The sequence below is a fragment of the Erithacus rubecula genome, assembly GCF_903797595.1.
Source record: "Erithacus rubecula genome assembly, chromosome: 6".
Classification (NCBI taxonomy): Eukaryota; Metazoa; Chordata; class Aves; order Passeriformes; family Muscicapidae; genus Erithacus; species Erithacus rubecula.
In genome coordinates, this window is record NC_136688.1 from 11,950,520 (window position 1) to 11,969,530 (window position 19,011).

The window sequence follows — 19,011 nt, forward strand, 5'->3', positions numbered from 1 at the left end:
GGGAATTATAAAAGGGGGGCTGGAACGAGGTAATATTTAAGGTCCCTTCCAATACAAAACATTTTGTTATTTTCTATATAACAACTCTGTATATCCTCTGACTCCCTTAAATCCAATAAATCAGCTGCTACCTGAATTTTGGCTACAAAATACTCATTTAGAAAAGCAATGCTCCTCTGGAGTCCTTCACAAACTTGGATGCCCGGAATTGTTTTGAAACACCAGAAAATCAACAGCAAAAGGAACATCACAGAGGATGATGCACATGTTGCAATGCACATAAAAATATTGCTTAAATTCTATTTTTATGACATGCATGTTGTCTCAGGGAAGTGCAAGAGGCTCTTTCAACACATGGCCCATGCTTCTTTGCAAAACATAACATCCAGGATGGGAAATCTAAGATTAGCCATGCAGTGCCATTCCCAACTCATAGACCAGTGTCCCAAAAAGTGCTGAAGGAACGAGGGGAGGAAGGGGAAGAAACCCAGAACTGAATGTGAATATTAAACAAAGGTTCAACAGCCAAAAACAAATTGATTTGTGTCTTCCATAATTACTCATAATTTGAGTTTCTTCATAAGTTTGAATAAAAAGAACCAATTTCACCCCAGCCATGACTGTCTTAACTCTTTGTCTCCATTTGTTTGCTGTCTCTTCTGGAAAATATCCGTGCTTCTGATGGCAGTCAAAGGAAATAGAAAAGAGTCGGGCAATATGACATTACAAAGCACTGCTCAATTAATTCCATTAATTAATTCCATATTCTCTACTGACACAGTGCTTTAGCACAAGTGAATGCTCTGTTAGTTTGCTTAAGGCTTTGTGTATCAGCTTTAAGTTAATAAAATATAATAGCAACAAAAGAGAAATGCTTGCCCGAAATCTTAGGGAACATGAGGCAATCCTACAAATCCTACAAAATATTCCCTTTTTAATATAGGATTGTGCTCTGCTTTCATCTTTATGACGTGTAAAGAATGTTCAGGTTATTTTTTTCTTTAATTTTTTAAGAATTAGACTTCTCTTAAAAAAGCTATAAGCAACTTTGGTTTAGCTTTAGATATATTTTCTTTAAGAAGGTTTCCAAGTCCAACAACTGTCGAATTTGAACTTCAACACACTAGATCCCAATGAAAGATAACCACCAAGTCTTTCAGCAAAAACATCTTTTTCTCACGTTTCCCAAATTAGTAACATCCAAATTGAACACAGCCCAAAAACTTATAAATAGTCTGGTAAAAAAACCCATAAATCCTTAATTGCTCAACTTTCATTCTCCAATATTACAGGGCCACCATTCATTAACTGTCTGATTAGACTTTGAGACCTGAATTCTGATTATACTCAAAAGTGCAGCAAGTTACAGGTTTTAAGCAGAATACAGTAAAGTCTGTATCCAAAATCATTTATCCAGCTTATCATAGCACAGCAACCCAAACTGTTTCTCTTCTGTAAGGGCTTTAAAAAGAGATTTGATTTGCTTATGCCTATGAACCACTTACACACAGCATCCTATAGATTAATGGGAACACACCATCAGCAGCTCTGTAGCATTTTTTAAGAGGGGCTCAGTGGTACTCCAGTATAAATTTACTTTAGCACTCATCTATCTGTGCTGCCTCTGAAGAATGTAAATGTTATTGCAGTTGTGTTTTCACAGGGTTGTCATAAAAATCCCAATTTAGGGAACAATTCCATGTTGTGGTGCCACTGGCCACAGACACAAGAGAGGAAATTCTGCCAAATTTTATGCTGAAATTTTTACTTCTCTCATTAAAATCACAGCACATAAATGGCTCACTTCTTGCAGTGAAGGGAGAATAACCTCAGGTAGGATGGGGGCATCAGTGCACAGGGGAGAAAAGGAGCTTTTCCAAATCTTTCTGCTGCTGACAGGAAAGGAATTTCAGCTCCAGTGAAAGGGCAGGGAAGCTGCTTGTAGGGATTGTACCATCCCTTGGCAAGAGGCAGGTGCTCCTGGAGTGACTGGAAGCACCTTTCTCACAGTGATGTAAAGAGCAAGTTCAGAGCATAAGTGAGCACTGCCTTGTTCAGGGGGATAAAAGGGAAAGCTGTGTTTTTAAAAGGCAGAAAGTTATTGCCAAAGCTGAAATTCAACATGAGTGTTAGTACTCTTCATTAGTATTTTTATTTGCAGAGAAAGCCCAGCAAGACAGAAAACTTCTGAGAGACTTTAGGTACTTTTACCGCACAGAACAAGATGGTTTGTTACAGTTTTCTGAAATTTGATTTATTACAGTTTTCTCAAACTTGATTTATTAGCATTAGAGCAGCACCTCTTTTGATGATGCTCAATTAGTTTCCCTGACCCACACTCCTGAATCTAATTAGTAAAGGCGTTTCTAGATTTAATCAGATAGTGTGCCTGGCAGACCCCAATTATCTCATGTATGGATGAAGACACCTGGAATTTAAGCACAGTGAGCATTGACTATTTTTTACCTATTTCTTAGTCTTGGGTCACTGCCCTTCTTTTTCATAAGTGAAACAAATTAATATTTTTACCGTACCTCTTTATGTTTGTGTTCTTTTCTCAATGATTTTTCTAGAACTTTCGCTTCATATTCTGCTCTTGGATGATCCTATGAAAGAAGTAATATTTAATAAAAAAGCAACATTACTTATTTTCTCTATCAGCTACATATTAACTCTCTGCAGGTAGATTTCCTGAGAATTTCTGAGTTTTCAAACTGAATTCCAATTCACTTGGTATGTCATTCATGTCAATTGATAGTTAACTATAATTAAAAAATGTTAAGTCCTGTGTCTACAGGAGCAACTGCAGAATGATTTGGACAGCAATGTGCAGTGCTGTGTAGGTTAAATTTAATATATGAGATATGCAGTACAACCTGCAGACAGCATGGCTCACGATGCTTGGATTTTAATTACCTCTATTTTTAAAAATTAAATGTCATTAATTGATTTCAGTGGTCCTCAGCTCATGAGGGGATTATTTTTCCGCTGTAAGTATGCAAAATACGTGGCTTTGTGATCCCATAAAATTGTCAGTTGGTGTGCTCCCCTAATTCTGTCCTGGACAGCATCCACAGATTCTCTGTCTGCATTGCAGGAGAAGGTGCAAGAAACAGTTGGAAGTAAGAGACAGCCAAAAGATTGAGGAAGACTCATGGATTCAGAATTCCCGATAATTATGCATTCATAAAAGAGTCAGAATTCAAAATTAGGCATTGGATGGGAAACAGAAGGGAGCTGAAAAAACTCTGAACAAGTGGAGAGGAGAAAGGTGTAAAGGTAAAGCAATCAGTGGGAGTTCCAAAGAAAATCTGATGCTCAAAAAAGGAGAAATGGAGATCAAAAGATGGCATTCATCAGTAGACATGGAATAAAAAAGGTAGGAGTGATTTAAAAAAAAAAATGTTTTCCAAACCTTGACTGCCTCCTTCAGGAAACCAGAAAAACCCCATGAAAATCAAGAAAAAACAAAAAACAAATAAACAAAAATTTGATTACTGAACTGTTGCAGGTCATATCGTATTTATATATTAAAATTTACATAAAACAAACATAGGTACAGTGGATGGTTAGACACTACCATTCTATCAATTACTTCAAATATTGTGTGAAACAGGCATCTCTAAAAACACCAGAAAATTAGATACTTTGTGCTTCAGCATTTCACTCAAACCCCTGACTGTTCAACATGATTTTAGCTTAAGTTTTCCCTAAATCAGCAACAGGAGAATCCTAAACTCTGTGCTAAACCCGTGACTGTATTATTTATCACTGGCCACTAAAACCACAGAATAAAATATAGGGAATTGACAGCTGCTAGTTTGGCTGTGCAGAGCTCTGAACTCAGCCATGGAGCAGACATTGGAAAGATACACTTAATCCTCTCCACTTTTCATGGATGCTAACAAGTTACCAAAAATAAAGGGGCATATAGTGTCCAGGAAATAAATCCCTATATTCTCCCCTAGTAAATAGGTATGGACCAGTGCAGAGGCTGCTGCCACAGGGCACCTAGATATATTATGGAGGAGATAAATACATTAAGGGGAGATAACTCCAGCAGAAAGGGGGTGAGAGGAGTGATGGCTGCAGGGTGCAAAGCCCAGGCAGAGCTGCTGAGGTTTGTGTTTCACGTGAGTAGTATTTGTTGTGCGTCTATTTAGGACATCTAGAGATGTGATAAGGGAGGTCATACTTCTTTTAATAACAGCAGGGCAAGGCTGGGGGCTGGGGTTGTGTTCTGCTCTGGGAAGGCATCTCCTTTATTTTCTGTAAAGCAGCAAAATTGAAACCAAAAAGGTGGAAAACTGTTTCTCAGCTGACTGAGGATTTTCTCTCCTTTCCTTCTAAAACTTTATTGCAGATTTTTCTTCATACAGATTTGGCCCTTTTCTCCTTTATTCTCTTTAGCAGATTTAGTATAAACCTGGCCAGGGATATTACTTTTTTTTAGCCACTGCAAAAAACTGCACCACATCCACACCACGTCCCTGCCCATGCCTCAAGCCCACATGTCTGGCAATGCCTTCTGAGGTATTTTCCAAGTCAGGGCTTGATGCTGAATCATTAAAGTTAATACGAATTTTTCAGTGCTTTTTTTACTTCACTGTAACTTTATCAGCTTCAATGCACTCATTTCTGATTTACAGCAGTGTGTGATAAATGAGGTCCTTGGCTCTTGGCACCCTGACTTCAGCCCAGTGGAAGGTCTGAGCAGTATATTCCACACATACACTGCTAGGTGTGACCCCTCTACACACTTAAAAAAAAAATTAAATCAAATTTTGTGGCTATACAATTACATTCCCATGGCAACAGGACAGACTAGTCATGCCCTTGCTATAAAGACCTCAAATGGTTCATGTACAGGAATTTTCCTTCCTCCTATAGGATGGAACCCTCCCAGGAACATGAGGCAAAGTCTGCAAAGTCAGGGCAACAGCAAGGGGGAAGGCAAAGAGTCAGAACTGAAAGGACAAACCTCCTCCTCTTCAAACCCAGTCAGGTCCCACCTGTAGTTGAGGCGCATCTGTTTTCTCTTCCAGTGCTCCATAAAGGTGGCAGCTGAAACAACAGTTTAACATGTAACACAGATTACCACATCACTTAGTTTCTATTTTCTTTTATTCAGCACCTCAGGTCTGGCTGGGAAACACTGATGTGCCAGGAGCAAAATGTTTTAAAGTAAGCTGAAGAAAGGGCATTTGCTTCATGTAGGAAGATGCCTGCAATTTCTAAGGGGTCTAAGAAAGTCAGCCAAACTTATTTAGATATTTGTATGTCTAATGATATTATTGATCTTCAACTGCATGTCATTTCATCTGTGAGTCCAGAAAACCTGAATCTTGTCTGTAAAAAATATTAATCATTTCACTTGTATTGATGGCAGAGTTATTCCCTCAAACATATAATGATAAAGCATTTTTATATCATTATAATTGCATCCACCTAGTGGTCACAATAGTGTGGTTGGCTCTAATCATCACACTGAAATGCAAACGCTCTTGTGAAAGATACATTTTGGCAGGTGTGAAAGAGGAAGCCTTTAAGAGTTTTAATCATTAAAAACCCTGCCATTTTCTTTTTGATGGAGAAAGCTCAGAGAAAAAAGCTCTCGTTAAAGCCATTCTTGAGTCCCCATGAATGAACCCAGTCTATATCAGTCTATCTGCCCCTGAGACCAAGAAAGTTCTCAGAGGACATATTTAGATGCTGGGAATACACCAGTGTTGTATAATAAATAAGTGATTATGAAAGAGGCAAGTCTACCAAGAAATGGTGTTCCCAGGGGAGCTTCCCACAGTGAGTATTAACAGATGTGCTCACCAACGTTTGTATCCAGAAAAAACAGAGGCAGGGAGGGGGTAACAAAGTTGAACAGAGAGTTGAACCCTCTTGGCTGGAGCCAGGCTGGGGCCATGACATCCATTCGCCTTCCAAGTAAAACTCTTATGTAGAAAAGCTACAGCTGAGCCCCTTCACAAGCCACAGGCTTCCTATGAAAAGGGTGGCCAGAGCTGTGTCTTGAGAGGGTCTCTGTCTCAAGGACCTGGAATTGCCTCTCCTCTCCTCTCCTCTCCTCTCCTCTCCTCTCCTCTCCTCTCCTCTCCTCTCCTCTCCTCTCCTCTCCTCTCCTCTCCTCTCCTCTCCTCTCCTCTCCTCTCCTCTCCTCTCCTCTCCTCTCCTCTCCTCTCCTCTCCTCTCCTCTCCTCTCCCTCCTCTCCTCTCCTCTCCTCTCCTCTCCTCTCCTCTCCTCTCCTCTCCTCTCCTCTCCTCTCCTCTCCTCTCCTCTCCTCTCCTCTCCTCTCCTCTCCTCTCCTCTCCTCTCCTCTCCTCTCCTCTCCTCTCCTCTCCTCTCCTCTCCTCTCCTCTCCTCTCCTCTCCTCTCCTCACTGGGTGGGGGCTGCAGCATCCATTGACAGCCAGAGATATGGAAAATTAACAAGATGCTACTGGAAATCCTCCCTTGGCACTGATTTACAGCAGGGCAAAAGGAGAAGACAGTGAATGGAATGCTGGGTTGTTTTGGGAGCCCTAGGAGAAGGTGCCAGGGAGCTGTATCCCTGCTCTGCCATGAAGACCTGCACTTTCCTATTTATATGTGAATTTAACAACACTAATTTAAAATTATGTGGAGAAAGTTCTTAGTTTTCCAGTTGAAAAGGACCTTTTTGAAGCAATGTTTGTTTTATATGGTATTGTCCCACAATAAAACTTTATGTTGACTCAAAAGAGCTTGAGGAGTTTGGCATCCCACTTCAAAACCCTCTCAGGTTTTGTGCAGGGCCCAGAACCTGGCTTTTGCCAATCTGCCTTACTTTGCACAAGAGTGTAAGAAAATGGATGAAGAGACCCACAGTTTCTTGCTGTGGAAAGGAAGGCAAACTTTTACTTTTCGGACAAGAGGATAAGATGCCAAGATCCATGTGGGGCTCACAATGATGGTGAATGAGGGAGACCAAAGGTGACACTTGACTTTCCTTGTCGTACTTGATAATAAACTCTCAGTGCTGCATTGGAAACAATGATATCCCAAACACAGACTCTTACCAAAAATTAGAATTATTATGTTGAATTGTACTTAAATAGGTTCAGATGCATGGTAATGTACAAACAGTTCCCTATGTACTGGAAGAGACAAAAACTCCAGGTGTATTATTAGGATGAAATATAAGCCAGAACAGGTTATGCTAATTCACAGGAAGGCTTGTGCTGCTCTCACTGCTGCTGGGAATATGTGGTCATCAAAGCTCCTCTCCCCCAGAGCCCATTCCTGGAGCAAGGGGGTTCCCCATCCCTCCCCCAGCAGGGAAGGGAGAAGCCCTCCATAACCATTCCTGAAGACATCCTCACAAAGATTTAATCGTAGGGTTCATATTTTGACCCAAGTGCTAGAGACATGCCCTGAAAGGGCTCAAAGTATGAGGGAAGCATCAGGATCAGGAAAAGTCCCTCTCCACCACTGTTTCCTCTTCCCAGACTCTTTGCATGATGTCTGCCTGCTGATAAACCTAATTGCAATTCGGAGTACACTCAGGAATCAATGTTGGTTTGTCCTGAAGACGCTAAAGGCCATTACACTTCCCCCAGAGCCCTCCCCTCAACCCCAGAGTACATTAATACGTTTCTTCTGTAATGTTCTAAAGTGGAAGCTGGCTCTGCAAAAAGATTTCTTTTTTTTTTTTTTTTTTGGCAAGCTGTTCAATCTCGTTAATGAAATTTTGACATACCACGCAGCAGTTTTATGACAGATGCTTAACAATTTCATTTGCTATTCAGCTTGAGCAACTTTTTGAATTTTAGCCTCCAGTCCAGAATATAAATTAGAGTGTGGCAGTTTCATGGAAAAGAAAAAAAAAGGGAAGAAGAAAAAAAAGATAAATTCTTTGTATCATTAGCTGCCTGTGTATAAATACACTGCTTTATCTCCTCTGTTTCTTCCTGTTGTATTTTCAATAATTAAAAGCTTAGCATCAAGGCATAGATCTTCTTACCCCAGAGAGCCATGAAGACTGAGAAGAAGACAGTGGCAGGGTTATCAAACAGATGGCTTGCACGGGCAGTGGCACAGGCAGAGCTCATCTTCCAGTAACTGCATGTTTTGTCACACAGGGGACACATGGTGATGTTGTTTCTCTGGTCACACATCTCCATACTGCAACAAAGACACAAGAGAAGGGAAAAGCACGGTCAGGATGGCTCCAACTTTGTGCTCTGGTGATCTTATCTCCTCTGGACAGCAGCTATTTGTGTAGGATCATTGGATATGATCCTACACTACTGCAGGGGCTGAAATCCTCATGTAAGGCTGTCTCCCTCCCTCCTTCCCCAGCTCCATTTCCATTCCAGGGAATTAGAGGAAACATTAAGAAAGCCATAAGGCTCTATGCTTTCTCTAAGATCTTACAGAATAAAATTAATAAAAATAAAATAAAACACTCATGTTTTGAAATACAAACTACAGTGATAGATAAGGTACAGGGGAAGTGCTGAACATCAAGAGACTGGAGTTCAACCAATTTATCTTCTCTGTGCTCCATCTGTGAAATAGCAACAGTGACCCTCCCTTTGACTTTCTTCAACTGTTGGAAGCACTACAAAGCAATCTTAATGAACAAAATAAAATTTAAATCTATTTTTTGGTACCCATTATCTGCTTTGTTATTCAGGGCTTGTGCTTGTTGTACAAACCATGTAATTTGCATCTCCAGCTGATGATGCATGCAGGGCAAATAATGCAAAATCAGAGGGCTTCAAAAATGTTTTAATACAAAACTTTCTGAAAGATTACAAGTAGGAGGACATCCAGATTTTGTTGATGCAATCACAGTAGCTTATTTGAGGGATGTATATTCTTGCTGCATCTCTCTGTCATACAATGCCCTCCTCAGCACTCTGTGCTGGGACCAAACTCCCTCATTAGCAGAATTTTGCTGGTTTGTTTTAACATAATGATCTGAGTTTGGAAAAAACCCAACCACCTGAGCAACCAGCCAAGAATTATTTTTAGGACATCAATGCAACTCCCCAAGTAATATTAACAGTGAATGCTAATGAGATAGAAATGGGCTGTTCTGTGCCCTTGGGAGAGCTCTGTTATTTTACTGGAAGCTGAGATCAGGGGGGCCTGTGGAGGTGGATTCATTTTAAGCACAGCTTCCAAAAGATGAAGTGTGAGGATGCAGAGTTTTAGGAGCACACCATCCTGCTGCAACAGGCACAGATAGGAATGGGGATTGGGGTGTTGGGATGTGGGTGGCACAGGACAAGATCCAGGAGCAAGAACCTCCAATTACAGCTGTGCTCAGCCTAGATAATGCTGACAAAACATTTATAAAGCAAGGCAACTTTAAGCTTGAAGTGCCCTCCAACAACAGAACCTATTTATTCATCCATTTTACCTGGGTATGTTCTCATCCACAGTTGCACAGCCATACAGGAAAACTATAATCCCTACAATTGAAGCTGGAATAAGCATTTGTGTATAAACTCCGAGCCAGGCAAAATATAGCCCAATCTTCTCTCCAAAGTATTTTCTGAAATACATTTAGAAAAATAGAGAAAGAAATGAGAGAGAGAAATGTTTCCTATTTCTTAAAATATAATGTGGCTAAAATTATGAATCACATCTGGATTAGGCATGAAGAAAGTAAGATCTGATGACCTGTGGGAATTTTTTTCTTCTCAGAAGACTCTTTTTCTCATGATGCTTGGAGTCCATCCAGAGAAACAGGCACCCTGAAAACAAGTTTGTCCCACTGGTGCATTTTTTCCCCCTACCGTGTTTCTGCTCTGCAAATTGGTACCTTTGGACGTTCTGTGAGAAAATCCTCTTTAAAAGGCACCTCATTTTCTTCAGTGTCTCAGGTCTTACCATAAGCAAACAAAATTAATTAAAAAAATATCCCCTGCAGACTTTCATGCTATGTGGGATATATCAGCATGTTCTAAACTCACAGAAAACTGCTCTTCTCCCAGTGAATTTCCCATTCTCTGGAATCCCCCGGGGATGGCACTGAGGGCAGCATTCCCCCAGGGGCACACAGCATGAGCATCCCTGCAGAGCTTCATCTCTGCCCCGTGGAAACTCCATACCAGGGGCGGAACTCTCACCTCACCAGGTCGATGGGCTGGTATTTGTAAAACACTCCATAGCTCGCCCACTCCTCACACAGCAGCTGGAAAACAGAAAGGCAAGAGAAAGGGGAGAGCTAAAGCACCAGTGGCTTCTCCTTTGGTCACTGCAGGACCCACAGGACTCTTTCACCATGCTGGTGTTTTGGCCCAAATCGTGCCAACACACATAGCCTGCATTAAATATGAACAGTGAATGTGATGGTCTGGCGTGCTCCACCAGAGTGGTGAATTCCAGCACGCCAAAAGGCTCTTCAGCAGCTGCACTGATGGATATCTACAGCAGAGACAGGGACAGCAGTGCTGGTTTTATGATCCATAGACCCAGTCAACCTCTGGGGGAAGAACCTTTCCCTGACATCCAACCTCAACCTCCCCTGACACAACTTCAGGCCATTTTGCTATAATTCATCATTCAGCAAGAGGTGCTGATCTTGAGGTGCCTCAAAGGCTGCATTTAAATTTTTTTTCAGCTTTAAACCACAAGAAGTCAATGATTTCCACTCTTCCTTTTTGTCAGGATGTGGGCCAAGGAAAACAATGATCCTCATTACTGATTTGCAAAACTGAATCCCTCACAAAAATAGGTTCCTCTGAGACCTTCAACTTATCCTCTGTTTTGTAAAACATATAAATAGTGCTTCTTAAACCTGACTTTTTTTCTCTCATTCAATTCAGCCAACAGAGTGAACAAGAAATTATTAAACTCAATGTGGAGCAGAGACCAAAACCAGTATCAATACAGGGAGGGCAACAGGATTAATCTTGTTCTTAGACCAAACAGGATGTTATTCCCTAAACTCCAGGCTATTTTATCATGGGAAACTTGACAGATGTCAAACTCCTACATGTCTCCAGTGAAATGCAGCAAAAATAAAGGGCAGACCAGAGCCTGGCCACTCCCCATGCCCATTCCTCCTGCTCACACTTGATCACAGAGAAGTCCCACATCAACAATGTTCCTACAGCAATTTTGGAATTCTCCTGACAAGCCATTAACAAAGGATTTCCAAGCTGAACTGCTGTACTTATAGAAATGGCTTGACTCATTTAAGAAACCCCAAAAAACAACAAAGCAACTTCTCAGCTTTTACAGAAATATGACATCAAAAATATAAGTGGGATGTGGGTTTTCCCCTCTGCAACCCCAAATCATTCATCATTATTAATTTCTTTACAACAGCAAGGGCATGATCTGAAACTTAACAGCAGGCCTTTATTAAACAGCAACATCCTTGAAAATTTTGTTTTTATTCTGCTTTAGGTTTCTTTCAACCACATTTTTCAAAGGTTTAAAGCCAACTGCCTGTGTGTGGAAAGCAATGATTTGGGACACCTCAACATCCATATGCAGGACTAGCTAAGCCCCTTGCTTTTATATATATTTTTTTAAATTTAATCTTTAAAACTAAGTTTGTGCTGGAAATTAGATTCTTTTTCTGTGATCTCAGCTTGTCAGGCATATCAGGAAAACACTAAGCTGAGGAGATTTTGCATCAGTGCCATGTTTTAATTTTGTGCAACTTGAAACCAGATTTGTGCCTAAAGTACAAATGAATTATCTCATTTACCCTGACATTTATCAGCCTGATATTCAAAGCACATCTTCAAAGACATGATTAGAGGAGATCAGCACACTAGACCCAAATATTTACTTCATTTCTAGGCCTCAAATCTTTAATTTTCTTGTTAAAAAAGGCACAGGCCTGGCCTAGTACTGGATAAGATTAAAGAAAGCTTCAAGAAACCAGAAGAGACATGCCAAAACACACCAAAAGATTATTTGATGGAACTGAAAGTCAAAAGCCAAGGTAAACACTTCCAAACATACAATAAACTTGTGAAATTAGTGAAGTTGTGAGGTTTGAGATGTTAGTAATGAAGAAGATAATCTGGACACTTTCAGAAAACATGGACCTTCATCCTATTTCTAGTTGAGTGATGTGTTGCTTAATAATGAAAAGACAGATGTGTGGTATTTTTAACACAAGTCAATAGAGGGAGGGAAAAAACATTCACTGTCTTTTGATGAGCCATTTGCACCTGAAGGACCAGCACACTGTCAATTTTGGGAACCTATTTTTATATATAAAGCCTGAAGGTCTTTGAATCTGCTTTTCCTATGACCTGAATGTTCAGAGCATTTCTCTGGAGAAAAAAAATCATGAAACAAACAAGGAAAGCAAAGCTTCAAGTCTGAAAGCTCAGCATATACAGCATTCAAATTTAGTTGCTCCTCCTGAGAGAACTGGTTCTCAACTCTCCAGTTCAGTTTTTGTCTGATGCACAGACAAAAGCCACCCTTCTTTGGGGAGGATGCAGTCACTGAGCTTTGAATTTAAGAAATCAGCATTTCCAAAAAGGGTGGAAAATTTGTTTTTTTTCTCTCATACTTCCTTACTATAAAGTACTTCCTACTTCCTTAGGAAAAGTACTTCCTTAGGATAATTCCTACTTGTTTTACGACAGTGAACAGATGTCTTTCATGATACAGATAATAAAAACACAATTTAAGCAAAAAGTGATGCAATGTCTCACAGTACATCCACAGGGCGGCTTCTGGCTGCAGAGCACACATTAAAACATTGTTGAGGACCTCTTATTCCTAATAAATAGTCAATATTTATCTTTCCTAATCAAGTTTATGTGCATAAACTGCCACTGCCTCCCACTCCTCCAATTCTGACCCTCATGCCATGGAATGAAGCATGATTTATGCCCAATACAGATACCAGAATATGACAGAGCATACTCTCATCAGAGCTGGCTTGAAATTACACCATCTGAATTTTAGGAGTTATATGTCAATATTCTTACCAATGTGGCCTGATATATCATTACTGAGCTGAGTACTTTATACATAGCCACAATACATTCCACATCTGGGCAAATTTAAATGCTGGAAAGCACTTTTTTTCCTTAAACTGCTTGGCATTTAGTGGCTTTTTGCAGCATTTTCTGTGGGTAAAAACATCAAGACTCCAACAGGTAACTCTTCAGGCTGGCATTCTTGTGAATATATTAAAACTCCTTGTGCATCAACTTACTTTTCTGTCATTGGGCTCCACATTTTCACCTTCATAGTCACCCTTTAAAGAGAGAGAAAATCTGCATCATCCAGTGGCTTGTGCCAAGAACTGCTCTGCATCCTGCATACCCATGTCTCCCACTCACTTAATGCATCAAAACCAGAAAAAGCAATCTGTAAAATAATTGTGTATTTTAGGAGCCCATTTGTCATGGCACACTTTGTCTTCTGTCATTGGGCACATTAGGAAAGAGCAATAGTGTCTGTCATAGGGGGAAGAGGAATGAATAAGTGATAAAGATGGCCTAAAAATGTCAAGGGAAAGGATGCAGTATTGCCAGGATACTTGGGGGTCAGCTCAGTCTGCTGGAGAGAGAAGAAACCAGTTGAGAGTGCTACTCCCTCTCCAGACTCTCCAAACACTCAGGGCTGATTACATTTGAGGTTTTAATTTGGAGGTATTTTTTGAGTAAACTAAGACAATAAATAACTTCTATACAAGACTATCAGCAGCTGTCTGAAGACGTAAGGCAGAAACAGGAAAAGAAGTTTATTTAATCTTTCTTTCTCGATTTCTACACAGCACTGATGTAGTTTGAGAGCCCTGACATGTATAACAAACATCAGGCAGACAAAGATGCTGCTCTTCTCTTGGGTGCTCCAAGATAAAAGCTCTCACATTCTCATGTAAAACCAGTGTGAGTGTGGGGAACAGAAAACCAACTTCACACTCACATGCCAGGCTGGAAAACTAGCCCTTGACACTCACTCACCTCAGAACTGAGCAGCATGACTGCCAGTCCCTCTGACATCTGCCAAGCTTTTCTGCAGGTTAAGAGCATGAGTTTGTAATTTCTGGTTGCACCCTGAGCCTCTAAATCAGAAGGCACCAGCACCCAGCCATGTGCACCTCTGACAGGATGAGGGTCCCTGGCATGGCTTGAGTGCCACCATAATTCCTGACCCTCTCAATGAGCACTGCAGCTGAACACATTATTGGCATCTCTCTAAGCTGCTCAGAAGCAGATCTCATCAGTCTGAAGGTCTGCAGTCACATCCAGCCCCATGGAATATCTGACATCAGATCCTGCTTATGGTTTTTCCTGGTAGCATGGACACAGGAATCTGCAGGGAGATGTGGCCAAGGGAACCAGCTACTTGGTGTCCTGGGAATGAATGTGTTTCCTGGCACTGGTGCCAGGGATCTTGGGGACAGAAGGTCAGGAAATGACAGAAGAATTTCATTCTCTGAAACTCTGTAACACTCTTATAGTGTTATGTTCAAATTTATGATCATCAGATGTAGAACCGAGGTGGGGAATTCCTTAAAAGACAGCAGAGGGATGGAAACAACCTGCAGAAGTTACTGCAGTCATGACACAAGTGAGAAGAAAGTCAGTAATTGTTGGGATGATGCCACCAACATGTCACACGAGGGATTTCATGGTGACAGACAGCAGATGTGTAAAATATATTGTGATATCACTTACGTCATGCAGAGGATATGCAGCACTGTAAACTCCATTGGCAAGCAGGCTGGTGATCCCTTGAAAAATAAAGACATAATAGTTATTTATAATTTCAAGGTTAGACAGCCTCACTTCATCATCCTTCCTGGAGATTTCCCTCAAAATAACAGCCATTTGATCACGTAATGATTTTGCTGCCATCTCATTCCTTTCCATGTAGTTTCATATTTAATCATATAGGTTATTATACATGACTCATTTTATGAAATGGAAAACTGCAGAGAGCAAGAGGAAGTAATATATATTTGAGAATCAAGAATTAGAAGCCATTGACTTGAAATTAGTCATTAAAATAAATTACATTTTCTGAAAAGTCAGTTTGATTTAAGGGCAAGCCTGAAGATTTGAAAGTGTAGCAGAAGGCTGGATCACAAGGACAATATGGCTGGAATTGATGGCATAGGGGAACCCACATCCACACGCATCACCCACACAAAGTTTTGAATTCAGGTTTCAGATTGATCAGAGAAATTGTAGGGAAAGCCTTTGCGAAGACCTTGGCGTAATACTTACCATATTTACCACATTTTCGTCTTTTATTTAAAAGGGCAGTTTCCTTCTTTCTTCCCTCTCCTTTCCCTGTTTACACAGCCATTTATTAGTGACATGCATGAGGCTAAAAGCAATTAGTGCTTTGTCTATTAAATGTCTGTGGCACAAGGGACTGGGAAGAGTCCTGTCTTAACGGGGGCCAGAAGGAGGAGTTGGTGGGGAAGTTTAGAGGAGCACTGCACCATTCCCAAAGGTGGCTGGACCTGGGCTTTTGAAGGGCTGTAGTACATTAATTCCCTAATATTCTTTCCTCCTGCAGCTGCTGGCTTTAATAGAGCTACTTCCAATTCTGTTCACCACGTCTGGAGGTGTCATGTGGCCCATGAACATACATTTGGGGATGGAATGAACCCGTTTTGGGTGCTGAGTCAGAGCCAAGTCAAGCACTTGTCTTTGGGCAGGGCAATGGTGATTGATGCCAACTGAAAAAAAAAAACCTAAATATAAATCTGGCCACTGGCATTGGGGAAGATTTCAAAAGACTTAAAAAAAGAAAAGAAAAATGAGGTGCTCCAGTGTGTTCCATGCTGCCCATCAGTTCATGGCTAAGAAGAGTGTGGGACTGGGTTTGAAAGAACAGCAACTATGAACTAGGAACCAGCTTACTGTAGAGTCATTTTTGATTGCTCTTGAAATGAGGATTGTTCAAGTTCATTAACATTTCTTAGATACTAATCACTTGCTGCAGAAGCAGCTCCAGGAGTGCTTAGTATCTTGCGGTCTCATTAATTTTCAAAACCCTATTTAAGATTATACAGGTCTATGAATTGTCTGCAAATGTTTCCAACTCCTGGCAGAAACAACCTGTGAGCAGATAAATTATTTTTCTAGGGCTGTGAGGAGAGCTCCATAGTACCCTTCCACTACAGATACAGATTTAACAGTGAAGCCAGATTCACATTTTCACAAAATTTTCCTAATAAATAACAAAGGCTAGAGTGTTCCCCTGAGCAGCTGCTTTTTTCCTGCTGAGAACCAGTGCTGCAGCATGATCTGTGTTTGTTTAAATCTGTTTGCCACCTCTAACTGGGTTGTAACCCAGCATTCCAGAACTAGAACACAAAGGAGCTGATTGAGCTGTGCTGGGCTGGCCCGATGGCATTTTTATTAGCAATATTGTGAGGCCTTGCCAGTCTCAGGTAGAAGAACCTTCCAGGAATCCTAACACTCTATCATTCATTAGTGTCTTCCCTAATCAACTAATTCCTACTGTGCTTCCCATTTTCTGGACAAAAACAACAACAACAACAACAACAACAACAACAACCAAACAAACAAACAAAAAACCAAAAACCACAAAAAAACCAGCAAAAACAAATAAATTGAGAAAGCAACTCCAAGGCAAGAATGCAAACTGATATGAGTGACCTTTCCCTTTCAAGAGTCTAAAGATGTTATTTCCAGTGAAAACGATCCAGCATCCGACTTGAAAAGGGTCTTGAAAGTCACAAAATAATTTGGATTTCCCATGCTACAGAGAACAGCACTTCTGTTAATACTGGCTGGACACCAAATTTCAGTGTATATAAGGAGTCAACAATTGTGCATTGTATGTTACTACTTCAACACAAAAGTCAAAGCATGGAAATAATTTGTGGCGTAATTGTTCTTCTATTATTTGATGTCTTTCTAAGCAGCTGATGGGTCAATATTGAACAGAACTACCTGTAATTCAAGTTTCTATTATTTCATTTAACTGCTTCTAGGCAAATAGGCACCACAATAGATTTCAACAGTTACCAAACATTTTCTTCCATGTTCACACACTTTGTCTGGGAATGCAACCTTCCATCTTATTTGTTTGGATTTACCATTTGTTAATGTTGGTCCCACAGTAAAATGTATTCCGTGCATCATGGATAAAATAAAGTATATAATAGGTGAGCAGGATCAGCTGCCAACAAATCTTTAAGGTGGCTTGATTTGCAATTCATCTTTATTATGAGCTTAATTCTTATAGCACAAACCCTAGGGCTGAAATCCTAGAAGTCTTGGTCATGGTACTACAAATTTCTCATCCCGTGATTTGCAGCACGTGCTCTGAGAGCTCAGGTGCCCAGTTCCAGTGCAAGCCTTGGCCCCTGGCTGTTCCAGGGGGTTCATCTTAATTCCACTCAGGACAGTCATCACTCTAGACCATTCCACTCAAATCACTGGAAAACAATCCCACTATAAATTGTGGGGTTCCTGCTTGAACGAAAAGGGCCAAGCCACAGCCACAGATTTTCACTGCAGTTATTGGATTTTACAGAAATAACCTCATCCATTTCAGGGAGTGTAGAACACAGAGCACATTTCATCTGCTGGATTATGTCACCATCCATCCTAAGTCACATCTGCAGGGGCTACATACTCTCTTACCATTTAATTTAGACTTTAATCTATAAATTCACATTTGAAAAAAGGTCAAACAGTTGCATAAATTGAATCTAATTTCCAAATAAAACAATTACATCCACATACATCAAATTAGAGAGCAGGAAAAAACCTTAAACTCCACAGCCATTTACAACATGCAATTATTGTCAATACCTGAAAAAGATATTGATCTTAAAGCTAAACAAAGTTCCTTACCCATGCTATATTTTGCTTTGGTACATGTCGTTCTTTTCAGTATTTCATAAACCTACAGAACAAAAGAGAAGAAAGGGTTTCTTCAGACAGGCCAGTGAAAAGCACAATCTTTTTGTGTACAGCTCAAATATTGGCCAAACCAAGATGTCAATGAAGTCATCATTCTTTAATAAAAGTCGTGGTATTCAGGAGAGCAGGTCTTGGAGGCCTCGGTGCTGTGCTTTCTGTACAGGAGAGAAAAGCTTAACTAAATAGTCAGCTTCTAGGAGAATTGATGGGGCCAAACAAGGTTACTTCTGGCCCCTGGCATAAAAGAAATGCAATTTTTGCTCATGTTAGCCATCGATCAAAGCTCAGGAGTGTTCTTCCACCTGGAGCAGCTCTTCATCTGGCCTCTGAGGGCCTGGGCTGGCTCCATCCCAAGGAGCTGAGCACAACTCCGGGCTCACCGCGTGAACACAGCACGCAGCCGTTTATCAAACTGGACTAACACAGGCTGACCTTAACATTTCTGAGCCTGCCTGACCTCGGTGGCAAAACAGATGTATTTATTTTGGGATTTATTGCATTTATTGTCGAGTAACCTTTGCACAGCTCAGCAGGCTGCCCGCGAGGTTCAGCTTTTGGTCACTCCCGTGCAGCGATGCTCTCCAGCCAGGCAAGCAGGCAGCAAAGGCCTCCTGCCACTGCCTGGCCTGTCTGGGGAGCTGGGGATTGTTTCCCAGCTCCCTAATCCATTTGCTAACTTGACTCTTGCCCAATTCATGGGAGGAAGCAAGTGAGGGCATCTGGGGCAAGTCTCACAGCTCATCTGTCTGTCATCCTGTAACCCCAGTGAATTAAAGGGCTGTCACAGAGAGATTTTCAGTTATATAATTTATTTTTTTTATTTTCTTTTTTAATAACTAAAAGGTCTTTGGCTTAGTTCTATTCATCAAAGACTCACGGGTAGTGACTAGATTCCTGTTCATTTTGCAGTAGGCGGAAGGGTCAATATTTGCACTGTGGTTCAAAAATACACATGAGAAAGGCAGGAGAGAACTTTAAGAAAGAAGAATACAAACAGCAATGCACACAGAATAAAATGATGTTGGGAAACATTCAATATGTTCTTCATTACTGGGTGATTTGTAGGGATTTCACAAAAAGCAGCATAGCACCAGCATTATTCTTATATGCCCAGTGTTCCTTCAG

General features: G+C 40.8%; 1 protein-coding gene across 5 annotated transcripts in view; it reads right to left on the bottom strand.

The window, feature by feature from the left end:
* Positions 1 to 19,011, bottom strand: part of ANO1 (anoctamin 1) — a 70,161-nt gene that overhangs the window by 12,223 nt on the left and 38,927 nt on the right. For 2 of the 5 annotated variants that reach the window (XM_079308477.1, XM_079308475.1), the window contains 9 exons: positions 17,818 to 17,869; positions 15,205 to 15,270; positions 14,653 to 14,708; positions 13,182 to 13,223; positions 10,114 to 10,178; positions 9,402 to 9,536; positions 7,995 to 8,155; positions 4,982 to 5,064; positions 2,535 to 2,606 (listed from right to left, as the gene is read on the bottom strand). In XM_079308477.1, the coding sequence (XP_079164603.1) occupies positions 2,535 to 2,606; positions 4,982 to 5,064; positions 7,995 to 8,155; positions 9,402 to 9,536; positions 10,114 to 10,178; positions 13,182 to 13,223; positions 14,653 to 14,708; positions 15,205 to 15,270; positions 17,818 to 17,869 (732 nt within the window). Of the gene's footprint in view, positions 1 to 600; positions 679 to 2,534; positions 2,607 to 4,981; positions 5,065 to 7,994; positions 8,156 to 9,401; positions 9,537 to 10,113; positions 10,179 to 13,181; positions 13,224 to 14,652; positions 14,709 to 15,204; positions 15,271 to 17,817; positions 17,870 to 19,011 lie in introns of all 5 variants that reach the window. The other 3 variants (XM_079308478.1, XM_079308476.1, XM_079308479.1) reach the window with 2 other exon arrangements.